The sequence below is a fragment of the Chelmon rostratus genome, chromosome 19 (genome assembly GCF_017976325.1).
Source record: "Chelmon rostratus isolate fCheRos1 chromosome 19, fCheRos1.pri, whole genome shotgun sequence".
In the NCBI taxonomy this organism is placed as follows: Eukaryota; Metazoa; Chordata; class Actinopteri; order Chaetodontiformes; family Chaetodontidae; genus Chelmon; species Chelmon rostratus.
The window spans coordinates 18,361,066-18,380,364 of record NC_055676.1 but is presented as its reverse complement, the minus strand read 5'-3'; the positions used below and the strand labels follow the sequence as shown (position 1 = coordinate 18,380,364).

Genomic DNA, 19,299 nt, shown 5'->3' with positions numbered 1-19,299 from the left:
CAGTTTGGTGGATGACTCAGCCTCAGCTACCGACGCTATGGAGAAGGAGCCGGTTCAAAAATGATTTAATCCAAAACTGACCCGGAATCCAGACCTAGAATAGTAAAATGCACCCTGGGAGTCGACGTTGACTTCAGTTTTTATGTCCACAGGCTTCTTGTTCCTTGACTTTCTTTTTTTTTTTTATTTGTCAGCATGTTGGCGTGCAGGTACAATGTCTACATCTTCGTGTAGCATGTTAGTATGCTAATATTTACTAACTAGCACTAAACAGCTGAGGCTCATAGGAATATTATTAATTTTCCCTCTATTTGGCCATAGCACATAACATTGGACAAGCTCAATTTTGACCTGAAGATGGCGCTAGATGAATACTCAGAGCTCACAGTTTTAACAATCAAACATCCTCTGGGGACCATGAATATCTGCACCAACGTGGACAGCTACAGTTGTCGAGATACCGCAATTAAAATGAAAACCATCGAGCTTGGGGTGGTGTCAGAGGAAAAGTCTGAGTCACCAGAGTGATTAAGATTCATCCTCTGGCCACCATGAACTCCGTGTCAATCAGTCCGATAGTTATTGAGTTGTTGAATGACCGACACTGCCGTCTGCAAAGCCACACCGCTAGCATGCAGCGCTTCAAGCCCAAACGAAACTAATAAATACATATATAATTAAATACATACATGTGTGCTCCACATTGCACAGACATGTGATTTACAGCCAAAAAAAAAAAAAGTTACATTTGTTCACACCTCTATATATAATGCTACAGAGACAAACCGCAGGATTTAGTTGTGGTGGCAAAGGACACAAAGGATGTGGAATTAAACACAGTAGAGCACAAGCTGCCGAGTGCTTTGCATGTCCTTTCAACCAGCCCTTAAGTCATTGTTTTCATTTAAATTCTCCAGTAATGCCTCATAATAACCAGAACAGTCAAAGTAAAAACATCAGCATTACTAGTTGATTATTAAAATAAGTGTAATTGGCAGAAACAACACTTTTACTGGAAAGAAGTGGATGAAAAATGATGAATTAGACTTTCACAAACACATCTGTTGTTCTGTTGTAACACTGTGAAATTGTGCTGGTGGTGATGGATTTGATCATTTCCAGCATATTTCTCCTAATTTGGGTGAAGCTTTCCCTGTCAATCTGTTGCCTTTTATGTTCTTGAAAAAATGTAACAGAATTGACCTGCATGGAATATCAAGACATTAAATGTATTTCTTTGTAGTGGCTTCTGTATTTTTCATCAGTCATTAATCTAAATGCATACTGCAGCAGCATCCAGGGTTTCTGTGGCTCTGAAGTCCAGACGTAAAGGAAATCATTCTTTTCGGTGGAAAGGAACAGAGAAAAGGTCATTTTCAGTCTCACTTCTCAAGCAGTTGGTGCTCCTGAGCTTTGCAGGGCAGCGTAAATATAGAAATAATTGAGTTTCTATAAAAGGGCCACTGGAAGTCCCGAGATAATGCAGGTTCTGTGTGAATAACTCTCGAAATTGGATATGAGACATGCATGTAGTCACGTAGACGTACAACGATAGTTACGGCTCCTGTTCAGGAAACATCAGGGAGAAAAAGTCTATATAGCAAACTGGACTCATGGTGCAACAGAAACAACTGCCAGAGCTGTCGTGTGCTGATTGACAAACGAAGTTGTAGCCTTAATTGCAAAAACACATCTTTGTGGCAGAGACAAACAGAACAAATCTTGACAAATTGACCTAAATTAAATACAAATATAAAACCAAAAAACATGATTATATAAGTTGTTGCAGCCTTGCCTGACGCACCCAAATCACCGCCATTGTAGCTGTTGCATTCAGCCATTGCATCATGAGATAAATGGAGGTCACCTGTGTGTAATCAGGGCGTGCCGAGTGATTTTAGGTTAAATACACATGCATCTGCATGGCGCAACTGCTGCTGAGTCAGTTTCTTAGGAAGACAAACAAAACAAGTTTCTTGAAAATTCAAAGGAATAAAGAAACTAATTTAATTGATTGTTTGAGGGCTTCTGCTCGACCAATCCGACTCCGTCTGCTTTACTGCTGCTTGTATGTTTGGCGTGAGAACGTACACCACTTTATCACTAATGTTAGTCGTAACATACAAGTAAATACATTTGTAAAATATACAGTAGATTCTGTATTGGCTCGCTCCAACTCATCTGTGGAGTTATTCGATATTGAAGCATTTAAACTCAGCACTCAGTGTTCTGAGCTGTGCCAGCGGTGTGTCTCTGTGGACGGCAGTGTTGGTCAATGGTCAGTTGGTCAGTTTGGTCCAGACTGAAATATCTCGACATCTATTGGATGGATTACTTGAACTTTAACAGAGACATTCATGGTTCCCAGAGGACGAGTACTATGGACTTTGGTGACCTCCTGACTTTTCCTCTAGCGCCAGCAAGAGGTTGACATTAGTTTTCCTTTACTGAAATATCTTCACAACTGTTGGATTGATTGTATGGACATTTGGTACAGAAAGAGGATAAATCTTGACATTTGTGATTCCCCGACTGTCCACCTCACAATAATTTTAATAACTTTGGTGATGCTCTGATTTGCCATCGAGTGCCACAGCCAGGTCACAGATTCAGTTTGTCCAATGACATTTCCATCAACCTCTCCTTTACTTTGTCTTGAATGCTAATTAGCAAGTGCTAGCACGCTAACATGCTGATGTTTGCATGCTGGCGTTACCATTTTGCTCAAAGCATCGCTGTGCCTAGGTGCAGCCTCGCGTAGCTGCTAGCGTGGCTGTAAACTCATAGTCTTGATTGTGGCTGCACCGCTCCGTCATTTGGAAATATTACTGATGTTTTGTGCATCATTTTTTGAACGCATGTGAAGATCTCCACTAGAATCTAAAACCAATTCCTGCAGGAACACTATACACTGAAATGTTCAAAATAGAAAAATTTTCGAAGGCAGATTAGGCAGAAACACTGTGTTGGTATGTCTGAAAGACATGAAAAAGATGAAAGATAAAGGAACGCACACACTGATGAAGTTAAGTGTGCCAGAAAATCCATTATATCTTATTTATTAAGTTCTGTGACCCTGTAAATCTGGGAAGTGTCTATTTTCTGGACTATTTGCTGCATCCTCTCTCTGGTAATGCTAAGCATGATCTATTGCCTAAAAATCCCCAAAAGATCTGACCTTATCTTAAATCCTCATGCACCTTAACCCTAAAATTAACCTTGAGCCCTGATATAATAGTTCACACTGGTATCACCAGTGGTATCATTTTTGCGTCAGTCATTTCCTGGATTGCCTCATTGCTCTTGACTCCATTCCTGTACTAAAAGGCCACATCATGGACACTCACTGCCTTTTGAGTGGCATGTTCCAATGGCCGATTGCATTCACAGGCTCCTCTTGGCAGGGGCTTAAATGTCTAAAACAGCCTGTCACATATACTGAAGTGTGTTGCTGCTGTTAGCTGATGAGGCGGGGAAGAGGGTTTCCAAGAAGAATCACTTTTCTTTTCGCCCTCTGTTAAAATCCTATCACAACTGTTTAGTCAATCATTATTTTCTGCCTCCCGAGTGACTCACCAGCTTTAACAGAATTCTCAGGCTGAGGTCACGGCTCTCTTTAATGGGATATTGTTCTCAGAGGGAGGGTTTACTGCTTTGGGAAGACTCTGGATATCGGCCACGTTGGACCTGGAAGTCTTCTGGGGTGCAGATTCCATCTGTCTGCAGGTGAGCAGTGCCATGCCACCTCAAACTGGTTAGAAGTGTGTTATAGCCATCACGCTGTTTTAGAAAGAGATGACAGTGACATTCTAGCAAGAATAAATGTTATTGCAGAGCATTTACTTAAAGGTTTGAATTTCACTTTGGATCTGTTTGAGCTATCTCTGGATCGACGTCTGTTTTTACACAAGCTATTAAGTTTCCTGCCTCATGACTCTGCAGCAGGTTCAGCTGCTTTGATTGATAAAAGATGTGACATCCATCCATTGACCTCAAGTGATTAGTGTTGAATCAAAGTCGTTCTGTCGAAGACTGATCACTGTTTTGTTTTCAGCTTCATAGACGCGGTCGCTAGTAGTAGCTGAGCAGCAGATAGGGCTCCAACTGATGATTAGTTCGAAAACAGTGAAATGTGAAATGTGTTTAGGACCTTTTCCTGATTTCCTGCAGCAAATCCTCTCACTTAAGCAGCTGAAATGGTTATTTTTTGCAAAAAATAACTGAAACTATTAATCAGTTATCAGGTTCATTTTCTGTCCATCCTTTAATTGCATAATTGACCGATGGAGCTCTATATATATGCCCTAAGTCTCTTCTCCCTTACTGCTCATTGTGCATATTTAAGGAAACATCACGAACAGAGATTACAACACATGCTTCACTGTCGTTCTAAACCTTGTGATGAATTGTTTCAGTTTGCAAAAGAGTGACACAGATTCTGAAGTTATATAAATATTTATCAGCTTTTATTTTCAGTTTATGAGTTTGGTACATACACATTTGGAACATTTTTGACAAGTGAGTCAACCTCATGTGGTAAATTTGACACCGGCTGTAAGATTGAAACATGGACATGAGATGATCGAGCATGAGCGACAGTTAAATGCTGTGTTACACCAGAAAGTCCACTGGAAGAAAAGGCCCAACCTTTAAACTTATCAGACCGGAAACTTAATATCTTCAATTTTCATTCCCCTTCTTAATTTCCCCATAAAGTCTGATTAGATGAGAGGGACTCCACATTAAGGTGATATAAGATGAAGTTGGATTAATCCATAAAAAGTAAAGGGCTGAAAAGAGTCAGTTAGCACCTTTTTTTATTGAGACATTACATTAGGAGGCCTCCTAACATCCTCCTCTGTCTGTATTGTGGAAGCCAGGGTATAGCTGCCTTTTATTGCAGGGAATGGTATGATTCTCACTAATGTTAGAGCTGCTCTGTCAACCAGTTTGGCCAAATTGTGTGCAAATGTACAATGTACCAAAAAACAAAACAAAACAAAAACAAACTATGAGCATATTCATCTTGTACCAATTTAAAATGGCTCCAAACTATCTGGACCTTCTCACAGAGAAGACAATAATGTACAAATCCATACTTACAATAAATTAACATCACAGAACACTGTTCACATTTTAACGTCAATTCTTTGCGGCCCGTTGTGCAGGTCATGAAAATGCAACAAAACCAGACATTTTCGAACAGCCCAGCAGTGGTTTTACAATTCAAAAAGTGCAACAAAAGAGCTCCTTGACAACGTCCTGTTGTTCTATGTGGTTTTGTTGATACAACTGTTGTGACTGCACTGAAGCGTATTCAGTGGTGCGGTGTTTGTGGTGAAATATGAGTGAGGAGTAATGCACTGATGATGCTGATGATCAATAATACATGTCGAACATCCTTTTATTAGCGCTAAATATCCACAGACTGATGGATGATCAGTTCAGCGTCCAGATGCTTTCCCATTATCGCCATGCCTTTGCAGGGCTCTCATATGCATTTCTCCTGTATGTTTGCAGTCTCGTCTGTGAAGGTCACATGTAGAGCCGGGTCCTTGGGGCACATTGGGAGGTCTTTCAGAGGCCTGCCTGACACTGCGTCCCCTAAATCAGTCTGTGAACGCCCCCTCTGAAGCACCTCCACCTCCTGTAACGTCTGTGCAGCTGGCGGACTGGAGCCGCACTGTGCCCCCGCTTGAAATGACCTCCTGAGGTTTTCCTCAGACGGGTACAGGAAGGTCTGCGAGGTGCTCACCACTTCCTGGAGCTCGCGTGACACCAAGGACGGAGAATCCCGGGAGACGATGGAGGAGGAGAGGCGCCCCTCGGCACAGCGGAACTGCCCGCCGCTCCTTCGCCCCCGCCCGCCCATTTTGCAGAACAGACATTTAATTTTCTCCATCAGCTTGAGGACCACTGTCTTTCTGAGCAGGATGTAGATCCAAGGGTCTAAGATGGGGTTGACGGAGGCCATGCGGATGGCCAGCAGGTCTTTATTCAATCCGACAAACTCTTCTCTTTGGTTTCTGTACAGCTGATTCACAAAGATCCTCAACTGATGGCAAAGGAGAGAAAACAGCAAAGTAAATACATTTAGGAACTTAACAAGCATCAACAAAGTGTCACATCACCGACGATGTGAAATGCTGAGACAATCTGAGCTTGTGTCTTTACAAGCCCGAACCTGTCTACATTTAATTTAAAGGAGCAAAACAGCTGTTTATTTTACAGAGTCCTATGGTTAGCATGAAATGGTCCAATCTAAAAAGACACTTGGCTGAATGTAACTTCTGTGCAACCACAGCAGTGTAGAGATGGCAAGAGGCCAATCAAAACAGAGTTATATTTCTCACCATCATCCATCACAAGAGAGCCTTTGGTCATTGGGCTTCCACGGGGTCTAATAATATATTATCACAGAGTCACAAAAGCCTTGATGTTTGACATCTCATCAGTTATCGACGCGCAGTCCTTAAAGAATGGATTCACGTTCTCACATGGCAAATCAAAAGAGCAGTCCCTGTCCTTGTGCAAAAGTATGTTCCAAAGATTGTCTGAACTTAGAATGAGACTTCAGTCTGTGTCAGGAGAAGAAAGTGGGTGCTTCTAAAGTTAGTCTTTATACTAAAAAACTCCCACCTTGTGTTTCCCTGCACAGTGTTTCCATACTGAGCAGCAGTGGCTGGATCAGAACTGGATCAGAAAAGAGGGAATTTTGGACTAAAAAGATTCATCCAGGGATCTCTTAATGGCCAGTATGAGCTAAGGAATGCAAAGACTGTTTCAGTCTACTTTTGTGCGCTTGACTCTTGTTTTATGAGTGACTGTTTTAATCCTCTCCTTTAATACGACCACTGATTTGGCCCACACATGCAGGAATGTGTGCCGGTCACTCTGCACTGCATGAGCAAACGCATGGGGAAATCTCACGGTCTCAGGCTGCTGATGAGCACTGAAACGCGCCAGCTCTCAGCGACTGCAGACAACACGAGGGCTGACGGTTATCGATTCTGTGCCACAATTGTATCATACTGAAACTATGTACGTGCTCCTTTTTGTAAACTGCTGGAATGATTGCATAGGGTGTGTGAACGATCTAATACATCAGAGACATGCGTCATCTAACCACAAAGATCTACAACTGGAACACAAAGTTCAGGTAGCATATTATTAGTTGTTGTTTGTTTGTTTTTATCATTGAATTCATTGGGTAAACTTCTTTTCGTTTTGTTGTCACAGAGGCACACAGTCATCTTATTTCCCTTTTCATTAGGTTCCACTTGATTTGGCCTTTTTTTTAATGAACTGTATTTGCACCCTGCTGAAAAACTTGTGCGTAAACAACCCTTTGCGCACGCACAACATGTGACTGGTTTCACTCTTTCCGATACTCACCACTAAAGGTATGGAGCAGATGAGAACCACCGCGGAGGTGGCTATGAGCAGGATCACCATCTGGATCTCTGCTCCAGCTAGTCGTCCGAAACTCCGTCTGCGCCGGATCTCCGCGATGCGCCGCTGGTCTGTGCCCAAAGAGGTGCGGCGGATGAACCGCTTGTGCATCAGGATCAGAGCCCCGCACACCATCACGTTGCAAATGACAGTGGCCAGCACGATGACTGAATTCACACCTGCGTACATCAGATTAAAGGTCGCGACAGTTGTGTGGTTATTCTGCCAGTCGATGAAACACCAGGTCTTCGGGCTCTGGAGCTTCACCTGGCCGAGCCCCATGCTAGGCAGCGCGCAAAACCCAATGTTGGTAACGTAAATGGACAAAAGAGTGAGCGCAGCGAGTTTTTGGTTGACATACTCGTTGTAGAAATATGCATGGTTTATTGCCAAGTATCTCTCCACTGACATTGCGAACACAATGCTGAGCTGGACCAAGAAGAAGAAGAGCAGGATGAAGCCGGAGTACTGGCACAGCGGGTCGCCGCCCGGCCACGAGCCCTTCATGTAGGTGGCGATGGTGACAGGGCTGGCCAGCAGGGTGCCCAGGAGGTCTGTCACTGCCAGGCCGCACACAAGCGTGTAGAAAGTCGTCTCCTTTTGCTCTTTCCGTGATATTCGCAGAACCACTATGGCCACGACGTTTCCCACCACCCCAAAAATGAACATAATCGCTGGGATGGTGGGCGGTTGAAATGTTCCCGTTGTTGCTGTGGAGTTCATACCTGCAGGGACTTTTTTCACTGTTGCACACTAAACACAGATTCAAACTTCCGAAATAGTGACATTTTCCGTTAATGCGCATTGTCCAGGTGCCCCATCAAGAAGCAAATCCATTGTTTCCAAAGTGTCTTTTACGCACGGATTTAAAACTCCACAATCCACCAGAGCTCTTGATGAAAACACGCGCAGTCCACTGGATGAAGATGTTTACTCTGCTGGGTTTGGTTTGCATGCTCCGAGTGTGCGAGCTGCTCTTCGCGTTGCTGTCACACTCACAACTGACAGGGAAGTTTCTTCTTGGCTCTCTGAGGCAGCTCCTCCTCTCCCCCCTGATTTGGCCAGTGAGCTGCTGGAGACGGTGCAGCAGAGCACTACACGGAGCAGCGGGAGGACACCCGTCAGACAGACACCGCACTCGTACACGAGTTTCCAGTCCAAGTTTCGGTCCTTCGTTATCGCCCCAGTAAATGCCCATAACGCATTGCGCGCACCTCCGGCGACGTGAATCTGTCCCCATCGTCGTCATCAGGAAAGTCATAACCGACGATTGCTTTAAACAAGATCAGGGAAGTTATGAAGAAGTGTCAGATGAAGAAGATGTCAAACGTAGGAGATAAAATCTGAAGTACTCTACTCGTCAAAGTGAAATATTGTACTTTTTTACTAATTAAGACACATGATCACTTTTAAATTATGATGCATTTGTTCCCTGCAAAAATCTCTTTAATCTAAAGTCTGCAGTTCAGACTATAATGGAGTTCTAACCCCTTATTTTCTCAAAACATAAGAATATCTCAGCCTGGTGTCTGAACTTTGTTCATCATCCCAACGCGACAACATGGCTGATACATGTGCTGTAATGCCCTGTGTGATATTCTTGTTTAAAGAGACTGTGCATGCAGTTCTGCGGGTTTATTTGAATCAAAAACAGGTTGAAATACTCTGAACATGTTAATGCAGTAAAACTTGTTTTGTTCTTGTTCGAGAACTATTCCCTAATTGCTGATGTAATATTGAGTTTAATTGTCCTGTATAGTTTCTTCGTATATTTTATATATTTTCCATTATTTGTTTGTTTCAAAGACCCACCTGTACACTGCTGTCTTTATGAGATTGGGGCTTTTGACTGTTGAAGACTGAACTCGGCACAAAGTAGTTAAAACTGCTCCACCTCGTCCACTTAGGCTACAGCAGTAAAATGCTGCTCACACACTGATGCATCAGCAATATTAATATATCTAAATGCAAGAAATGGGTCACACGTGAACACAGAGGCCACAGCTTGTTGCACTTAACCCACTTACCATACGGTTCAGCTTGAGAGTGGCCAAACTGCATGAGTGTGGAAAACCTGCTGACGAAGCAGATGGCTGCAGAAATGAGTCCAATCAGCTCCAGAGTGAGATGGTCGTGATTCATTGTGAGTCGTCCAATGATTCCAGAGTATTTATCAGGAGGACTTGTCTTTGATGATGATGTGAGAGGTGCACAGCTGATCTTTATTCAAAACATCGTGTATTTGGCCTCCACATTGACTCAGTTTTTAGATAATTTACTTGAGTATTTCCTTTTACTTCTACTCTGCTGCATTTGTTTGGTAACTGTTGTGGGCAGCAGTGGTGGAAAATGGAAAAAGTTTTCAGATACTTAAAATTACACTATAAAAATACTCAATTCATTTAAAAAAAATTCAAAGTTCTACTTCTGCTGTATACATATATATACAGTATAGTGTAAATGTTCTTAGTTATTGTACTTATGCACTTACTTACTTTCCACTGCTGCTGTGCAGATTCTGTTTTTACATACAAAGAATGATCAATTTAAAAAGTATGATGCGTTGTTACAAATATCCATAAAGTGCATGAAATAGTTCAAATTAGCTTAACCAGCTGCAACATTAAAATGCTGCTTACATGTTAATATGTCAATATTAATAATCTCATAATTTAAAACACTCTAAAAGCGACAGTCTGCCCTTCTTCTTCCTTTTGGTTAATACTTCTTCACGTTTACTGAAGCAACATTTGAAATGCAGGAGTTCTTCCCTCTATAAACATTTCTGCATTGCACCATTGACTTCATTGAAGGCCAGGCAAGTGTGTTTTGTGTAGCACCTTTCAATTACAAAGCAGAGTGCTTTACGTAAGACATGAATAGGATTCTGCCATTGCAGGTGATTCATCTGAGAAGTAGAGCTCAAAGCTGCACTTCATGATGCATTTCTCATGAGATTATTAAATTGCTATTATTATTAAATCGAAAAGAGAATGAGTCAGTGTAGCCGTGACAATAACAGGTGTGATCCTTAAAATATAAATAGCTGCAATTGTACTTCTGGAGTTTCAGAGAGGATGTCAGCGACAACAAATTAAGTAACCTGCTGTATGGTCTTTCTTGATTAATTGTGTTTGTCACACTCGCACGGCGAGAAGCACGTGATCACACAGCTGCGTCAGTGAAAATGTACTTTTGACTTGTGGTAACGGCACCTTTTAACCACTGTTTCCCATCTTGTAAACATTCCACTGAGTCAGTTCAAGACTTGAAGTTGCTGATCAAAACCTCAACGCATTTTAAGTAAACCAACTAATTTGTGCAAAAACATTTAATACATTTGTTGAGCTTTTAAGTAGCACGTGAACACAACTTTGAAGAGATGAACAGTGCATTATTTATTGCATTATCCGTGTATCTCTGGCATTCATTTTGATGCTATAATGTCTACATTATATTTTATTTGGACATCATCAGATTGTGTTGACCAACAACAGCTGCAGCAGATAAATATCTAAATGTTTGTCAGGAAGTTGATAGCGTGTTCACTGAATCACACAGAGAGTGAACCGATTGTGTTATTTAAGGTCCGTAAACAAAATGTTTTAGAGCAGGATGTTAGTGTTTGTACACCGTAACAAAGTGGCGGGGTGAGCCGCTGTGCGTGCTGAAAGTGTGTCATGTACACCACCAAACACTGACGAAACCTTGACAGAGGTACCACTTCCTCTGACCTCGGGGTGAGGTTTTTCTCTCAGAAAAAGAGGAAGGGGGCGGATGTCTTTTGCAGCACTGAAATACCCTCAGTCCTGGCTAACTTTGCTCTAAATATTATGCACAATAAAGTAAGAGGTGAATCGTATTTTTACGAATAGAAGTCGGCTTTTGTGTAATTAGAAAAAAAAATCTGGTAGCACTGATAGAGCATTCTCTCAAACAATTTGACCTGGTTATTAAGCTACTAAATCGCATACAATATGCAACGCATGTCTTCCCACGAGGGGAATTTTACTATGAACCCTTTACAATAGTGTAAGCTGCATCAAGTAAGATGTTTCATATTAATCAAATACCTGTGTGCAACATCTAATCTTCTTTTTGAATGGAACAAGTGTCTCCTGCAGAGAGTGTTGCATCATGGGTTGTTTGTAGCCTCAGTGTTGCGAGGCTAGTGAGTTTGCTGTTTGTGTTTTATGCGGTTAGTCAGCCTTCAAAATGTGTTGTTAGACCAGTGAAATCAAAGTAGTCTTCAGAGTTTCAGAGGGACATATCCCAACCGACACCCAGCACTTCCTGAACTACCCCAGCAATAATTTTGATGAAAAAATTAAAATATAACCACTGTTGTCTGTCAGTGTCCAGTCAGCGTTTGCTAGGAAAATTGAGTATTGTGATGAAGCACCTGTGGTGATTATAGATGCAAAGCGATGTGTCTATCATCAGCACAGGTGCTTATGAGAACACCTCATATGCCTTGTGGGGTTTGCCTGGTACGGTTTGGCCCACTGCCTTCTTGCTGCCAAAATACTTAATGTGAATATGAAATGTGACTGAGCTCATGCAGCCACTGACTCTTTTGTGGCAAACTTTGCGATTCTCACCCGCTTGCACGCACCTGGCGTACACCTGACACACAAACACACCGCCCTGACAACTTTTTTTTCTCAAGAGCGACTAGGGACAAATCTGGCGAGTTATTCAGACCATCGGAGGAAAGTGAGTAATATACACATAACTGTCTTATAATCAGGGTCGTCTAATATATCTCTGCACCACTGGTTGATCTTTTAGTGCCCTAAAAACACTGAGTGAAGCTTTAAGGTTAACATTGTCCTCAATCAATATATTCATTTTCGCATGTTGCTCCAAAATCAAATCATGCCATGTGAATCTTGTGCTATGAGGAAGAGATGATAACCTTAATGACATAATGGACGCTGTGTTGAAACATTAAAATTCCAGTTCTTCTTCTTGCAGTGTGGAAAAGTCACAGTTTTTGTCACCTGTCAGCAAAGGAGCTTCATCAGATTATTGATTCTATAGTTTCACAGTTCATCATGGCTGCATGCTCAGATCTTGTCTGTGCTATGTGGTTTCCATCAATGGTTTTCATAAACCCCTCTAAAGTAATACAAACCTTTATTTGACCCTGATATGGATCCTTCCACAAGCACTAACATCAGAAATGCATTTGCAGATGTAAACACTCAGGGCATTTTTAATGCTGTAATGTTCCTGCGATTAGCAGGGAGCATGGACGGCGGATTTTTCCGCAGCTCCATTCAAAATATCCTCTTCCTGTGGACCACCCGTTGCCACCAAACCTCCAAAAGTAGCTCAGATTTGATTCTGGACAATCAAAATGAGCACAAAGCTCACTTACTTCCAGTAGCAGACAGCAAAATAGCAAAGCTGCTGCATGCCTGTGGATCGACAGGTACGTAGTTAGTGCAGGCAAGTATATTGTGGTGCTTATATAATTATGATACCGACCTCATAATGCTGAGCCTTGATTTAAAAAATACTGTTGTTCCATCTACAGCACAACTCATCATCATCTTAAATAGACAGAAAAAACGTAATTTTGTTATTAGTATGAACACAGACTCAAGACTTCGGATGAAACCAGGTTGTCCTTTCGGTTTAATTGGGGCATGTTGTTCAAAAGATACCAGGAAGTGAAATGTATAATCTTCAAGTGTGCTTCGCATTTCATGATATTTAATGTTTGCATGCAACTGCCTCTAATTTAACACCTGATGCAGCGTGAGGTGCACATACTACTGTTTCACTCTGACATGAAGCAACACTCACACACTCATGTTCACATGTGCGTTGAAGCAGTTTGGTTGACGTAATTGTCAACCACGAAGATACCCTCTCAACGCGATTCCAGTGTAAGCGAGGGGGGACAAAATGCCCCACACATTTGCATGTTAGTATTGTTTTTAAACTTCCCCTTTGAGTCACATTATCAAACACTTATCACACTTTAAATTAACTAACTCCTGAGGTTAGATGAGAGTTAGGAAAGGCATCTTTTTAATTGTATGTACATAAACAGATTGGATTTCAAGCCATTCCCATGGAAGACTGACTTGAAATCATGCCCATACATGGTTATGACTAGTTATACAATAATCTTTTCATGTTTTCCATCCTGCACAGGGCTATTTTTAAAATTTAACCTCTGCTCGATAATAGCAGTTTCTTAGGTTGTACTTTTCCCTGCAGGGCAGCCGCTACCTTCCTCCACAAACAAAATGGCCAAGCAGGTAGTGCAGTCTGGTTCATCCTTGATGTGGCTTTGGCACAATGATAGGCAGTGGCAACACAACATTAAACTGTTGAGGCACGATGGCTGGCAGCAGAGAGAAATAAACACCCAAGGGTGCAAAACAGTAGTCCAAAACAAGAACAATGATGTCAGCTCAGGGACATGTCTGCTGCGGCTCTTCCACAAATTAGTCAAATGTTTTAGGTGGGGTTAAATCTTTACATGCTGTAGGCAAGTTCAGCTACACTTATGGATGACTGGGAGAAGCCGCTTTCCAGTGTTCGGTCAGTACGCTGATGATGTGCTAGCACAGGGGGCTTCATATTGGACGCAGCAGTATACAATCACATAGCTTCTTAATGTCACTGGCATGAAACACAAGGAAAGATGAGAGAAGAGAAAGGTCATCAAGCACCACAACCTGAGAGGAAGGAAGCATGCTCTGATTATTGACCACAAAACAATGCAGACTGCTATATTTACAGGCCGCCACGCTGCACCTGCAGCCTCAGAATCCTGACAACAGATTTAGTGAATCAGTTAACCTCCGAAAAATGCTGAAATATTCACAGGAGCAATTGAGAGAGACTCATTACAGGTTATTAATTTTTCCATATCGGCATACAGCATGTGGCCATGTGAAAATCTGTGTGCCTCTCCTGCCTTTTGCAAATAAAACGGCCTCAGGAGAGCATAACACAATCTTCAAACATTAGAAAAAAGGGAGACTCGTGTGACTCATCTTTTATCCATTTCCAGTAACTGGACATCACCCTGCTGGTGCATTCCGATTTCGTGATACATTTTTCTCTGTTCCCAGAAGGGAAGTGAAGACCTAAAGATCTCCAGCTGTTCAGATAATGACTTTGACGGAGTTTCATGAGAAATTCTCAGTTGAACGGTGTTATTGCAATTATCCTTTCCTCAGAATTTGGAGAGAGGTGGAGCTGGCACCTGTTTATGACAGCATGTGTAGGTCTGAACAACATTTTAACACCTGAAGTGATCATTGCTGGGCATAAACTGTTTTGTGTATGTAGAGAAGAAATGCTGATTCTACAAGAAAAAAACTGAAAAGAAGTCCTGTCCCAGCCTGGGAAAACCAAAGACATTTTTGAGTTCCTCAGGGAGGTATAAGCGCCAAGCTGACCACTCCTCACCCCCACCCCACCTCAACTCAGGTCCACTTTGTGGAGTAGGGTCATGCATGAGTCAGGTCATGTGACAGAACCTCAGAGTCCCTTGTCTTCCCCTGGGAACTAATGAAAACGCCATAAAGAAATTTATTGGCTGCTGAAGTGCACTTGCACCTCGACGCTGTGAGAGCGCCTGAATAGCATTTATTGACGTCGATAATCGATAATCAGCTCAATGATCCGCCTGTTTTTGAGTGTGAATGTGCCAGCGAGTATCACATTCTTTTCTCTCCTACAAGTGCAGATCTGTATTTTGTTGTTTATTTTACTGTTGCGGTTTATGACTATGCATGTTTTGCTCTCTCACGGTGTTGAGTGCCAACACTCGGTGAGCCTTATTGAAGCTTAAAGATCCTCTTTGTTCTAAATAAGGGAACAGATCACTGCATGGCAAGTCCTGATTTGTCCGTACTCGTCTGTCAATTCTTGCATTCCTTCAATCAAATTCAATATTAATTATTCCCAAAAAAAGGGAGGGGGTGGGGCTGCTAATAAAGACGAATAGGCCTGGCTGTGTCCATGTTTGGACACCCCGGGGAGTCAGACCACCCCCCCCCCCCCCCCCCCCCCCCCCCCCCATGTTCTGTCAAACAGCATAGATTAAAGGTGGAAGTCTTTGAATGAGAAGTTGTATCAGCAGCGGGGTCAGCTGTAAAGAGAATAAAAAAGAATCTGTAAACAATCAGAGACAACTGATGGGAAAGAATTTACTGTAGAGTCCAGTAATATCTACACAAGGAAACTGTGCCTCCTGTTTAAAATTTATGACCAGTATATAACCCTTAAATGAATGTTTAGAACACACTGTAATGTAATTGTACATAGATTTAAGTGATTATCACTGTATTCCTTAACAACACAGACTGTACAAAACATGGATGTAGTCGACATGTCGTCACCCACAGGTTGCTGAAGAGCCATTCTGAACTCAAACTCTCGGCTAATCCAAAAATGGGCAAAGAGGTGAAGCGTGGGTGGAGGTCAGATGAAGCCTGGTTGCTGAAACCTAGCAGCTAGCTGTCACTCAAAGCGGCCAAGCTCATAATTATACATAACTTTAAGGCTTGCAATAGAATGCAATATAGCAAAACACAGTTGTAATCACATAAAATGTGTTTTGACATTTTTCGTACATTCTCAAACACATAAAAATATTCATGAGAAATATTCATGTGTGCTCTTCTGTACTGTATTCATAGCGAGAATGGGTTTAGCTGCTTGACCACAGAAATAACTAACAAATGATATTTGGAAGTGGTCAGAGCAACATGTGACCTACAAGTGGTGTTAAAACAAAAGTTCCCCCAATACATGAAAGTTCTGCGTAGACAGCTGCGTCATCTGCATACGCTGATGTGCGCGCTTCAACCACATCTCATTAAGATGAGACACAGTGACGACAAAAAATTATGGATCTCCACAGATGCAGCAATAGCAAGACGAGCTGCCCAGTTTCTATTTAGACGACAGAATCATTTGCATATTTAATCAGATTCCAAGGGGCAGGGGACGCACAGATGGCATCCAAGGGCAACTATGTGCACCCACAGGGAATTCATGCTGTGGAGTGAATGTCGCACAATGAATAAACAAACCGAATAAAGATAAATAAAGGAATGGACACAGTGTCAAGGGAGTTTCAACTATGAGCTCATGTACAGTCCCCTTTAGGTTCTGACTGCTCTGTAGTTTCATACAGTAAAACAAGGAGCATCATTTTGCATCTTCACTGGCTGTAGGGAATATACATCAAATGTGCACACAACAACTTTCAGTCTGAGGCCGTTTCCAAAGTGATTTAAGTAGTAGAATACGTGGACATGGACGCATTTTTAATAAAAGGGACACACGTAGCAGCTGTGGGGACTGGTGTTGACCCGCCAAATGGCACCACAGAGGCCAGTGAGTCAACAGCTGTGGACACTTTGTGGTGTCTGCATTAAAACAAGCATGCCAATGTATTGAGCATGTGCTACAGTATGCATCTATGGTAGGCCAATGTGTGTGTGTGTGGCTTGGCTGTACGTATGTGTGGTGAAACCCAGTCCATCTTGATTCTCCTGCACTGTCTTTGCGATTGGTTTGGTTGGTGGTAGTTTGGCTATACTAATATTTTGAATGATAAACTGATCTAATGCCACAGGTTGAAGTGACGGGTCAGTTTGCAGGCTTTATGTCTGGATTCATGTATCTCAGTCACCATCCAGGAAATCATAAATCCATGACATGCCAATGCAAAATGCTTTTAAATCCGTTCCAGTTGGATCTGATCACAGACCAGACACATTTTTGAAACATGGTCTTGTGACATGACGTCTGCTCCCAGTGCTGTCTTGCCTTAACAGAAGCACATATGTTTTTTAAAGGTTAATGGTTGACCCCTCGCAGCCTGATAACAAATCCCACATGAAGGTTTTTTATTGAGCAACTAACGCTGGTTGTGCGTCAAATTACTGGAAGCACCTGGACAAGCTGTGATATTAATGTTTAACCATTTTGAAACAGCAGATTGTTGTCCCGAAGTTGTACTCATGTAAAAAAAAACAAAAAAAACAGGTGTGCTCAAACAACCGTGATCAGAAACGCAGTTTGAAGGCACCGAACTGCTTTCCTTTTTCTTTTGTATTGGGCACAAAGCAAAGACTTGTCTTTACTGAGACTGCATCACATTTTTTTCACTGTTTTCATCTTGATGCTCCAGAGCCGACAACTCGAGTTTTGATAGAGAAAAAACTCAAAGTAAGACAACCAGCTTTCTCCCCTGAATGTGCACTTAAAGCCGCTCAATTACAGAAACAGGAATAAATGTAATTAGTTACTCCCACCCCCGAGCAGATGTAATGTTTATGAGTCGTGACTCATCGCCCAACTGTCTCCGTAGACCGAATATACAGCCTGTTGTGCACTATCTTGACAACACATGCTTAAAGAGATTTATCTTTGCCTGCTGCCGTATGGAGTATGTGAGTGTGTGAGGGTGTGTTTAAAGATAAAACCCAGCAGTCCTGCAGGAGGAAAGCCGGACTGCTGCACATCTGACCCGTCACTTTTTGCAGAGACAGACTCCTTCCTGAGTTCCTGGATGAAATAATGCGACAAGTGCCGAGCTTTCCCTGCCGCCTTCTTCTGTGTGTGTGTTATTCAGACTTCTGCTTGCTGTTAGACGTTGTTTTTAAGTCCTTCCTCTCAATCAGTACATTCATAAAGCGCCTCAGACACTTATGGCTATAATTATGCTCATCAGCTCGACACTCAGGTGCGGTTTTAACATAAGCTTTAGAGGAACATGTCTCAACAGTTGCAAACTATTTCCCTCTGGCAGCTTGAAGAGCAAACATCAAGTAGTTCACGTCCCACAGCTTTCACAGTATTTGTGTATGTGTGAGGCTGAGTGAGAGACGGGGAGATGCATTGTATAATTACCAAATTAAGACGCTTGCCAAAAGCTTTCATCCTACACAGCTACAAGTTATACGCCTGTGCTTCACCTAGGTTCAGCCAGATCCCAACAGGCCTTGGCAGACACGAGCAGCTGACCTCGTCTGACCCTGGCTGTTTACACTGCTGAAGCGTGGGCTTCATTCTGCATGGCGTGCTGCATGTCTTACGACAGTGAAACCTGTTGCTTTGAGCACTTAAACCCTCAAATAGAATTTAAACGTTGTTTTTGTTTCGCTTCCTCGAGCTGGGCGGCGGAGAGGCTGCGTTGGTGATCGTGTAACCGGCGATGGTGGAATTGGGGATTGGTTGCTTTAGGTGCCGCCCCGAACAAGACCCCACCCAGGTTATGAAAGAGTGATGGACAAGTTAAAGGCATATCTGGGATGGGGTTTTTCCCCTAAGGACAAAGGACCAAACCAAGGATCCATATGACATTAAATGTCAGTTGCATTGAGTATGATGTGACAGTGATGGCTTGAATACCATCCCTCAGTTGCAAAATTGAAAAGGTAAAGGAAAGTAATAAGGAAGTAGCCAACATTACTTTACTCAACAGCAGAAGTAATTACTTGCATTACTCATTACTTGTATTTCTTGTGTACGTCTGTATTTAATGCATATAGAAATAGAAAACAAGACACTGTGGTGTGACAAGCAGCCAGCCTACAGTTAGGAAGTATTTAGTGACCATCAACAGTTAACGTTAGCTTAGCCCTGAAGTTCTCCATAGAGGTGTCTTCCTCAACTTTTGACTTACTGGGAAGCACATTTCTAATTTTTTTGGTAGATGCTAACCAACTCTCACTCCCGACTCGTCACATACGGAGGCACGAGATCAGGACCCCCTTTTTAACACCCCCTTTTGCAACGTCCAACACACTTTCAAAATAAAGCTTGCTGAGAACAATAACAAAAGTACTTCGGTGGGTTGAG

The 19,299-nt window shown here is 42.3% G+C and overlaps 1 protein-coding gene across 1 annotated transcript; it reads right to left on the bottom strand.

Moving 5' to 3' along the window:
* Nucleotides 1-4,464: 4,464 nt before the first annotated feature.
* Nucleotides 4,465-8,576, bottom strand: ptger4b (prostaglandin E receptor 4 (subtype EP4) b). Its single transcript, XM_041960181.1, has 2 exons — nt 7,396-8,576; nt 4,465-6,055 (listed from the first exon to the last, which is right to left on the bottom strand). The coding sequence occupies exons 1-2, from the start codon at nt 8,173-8,175 to the stop codon at nt 5,492-5,494; spliced, it is 1,344 nt and encodes a 447-aa protein (XP_041816115.1). The 5' UTR covers nt 8,176-8,576; the 3' UTR covers nt 4,465-5,491.
* Between the last annotated feature and the right edge of the window lie 10,723 nt (nt 8,577-19,299).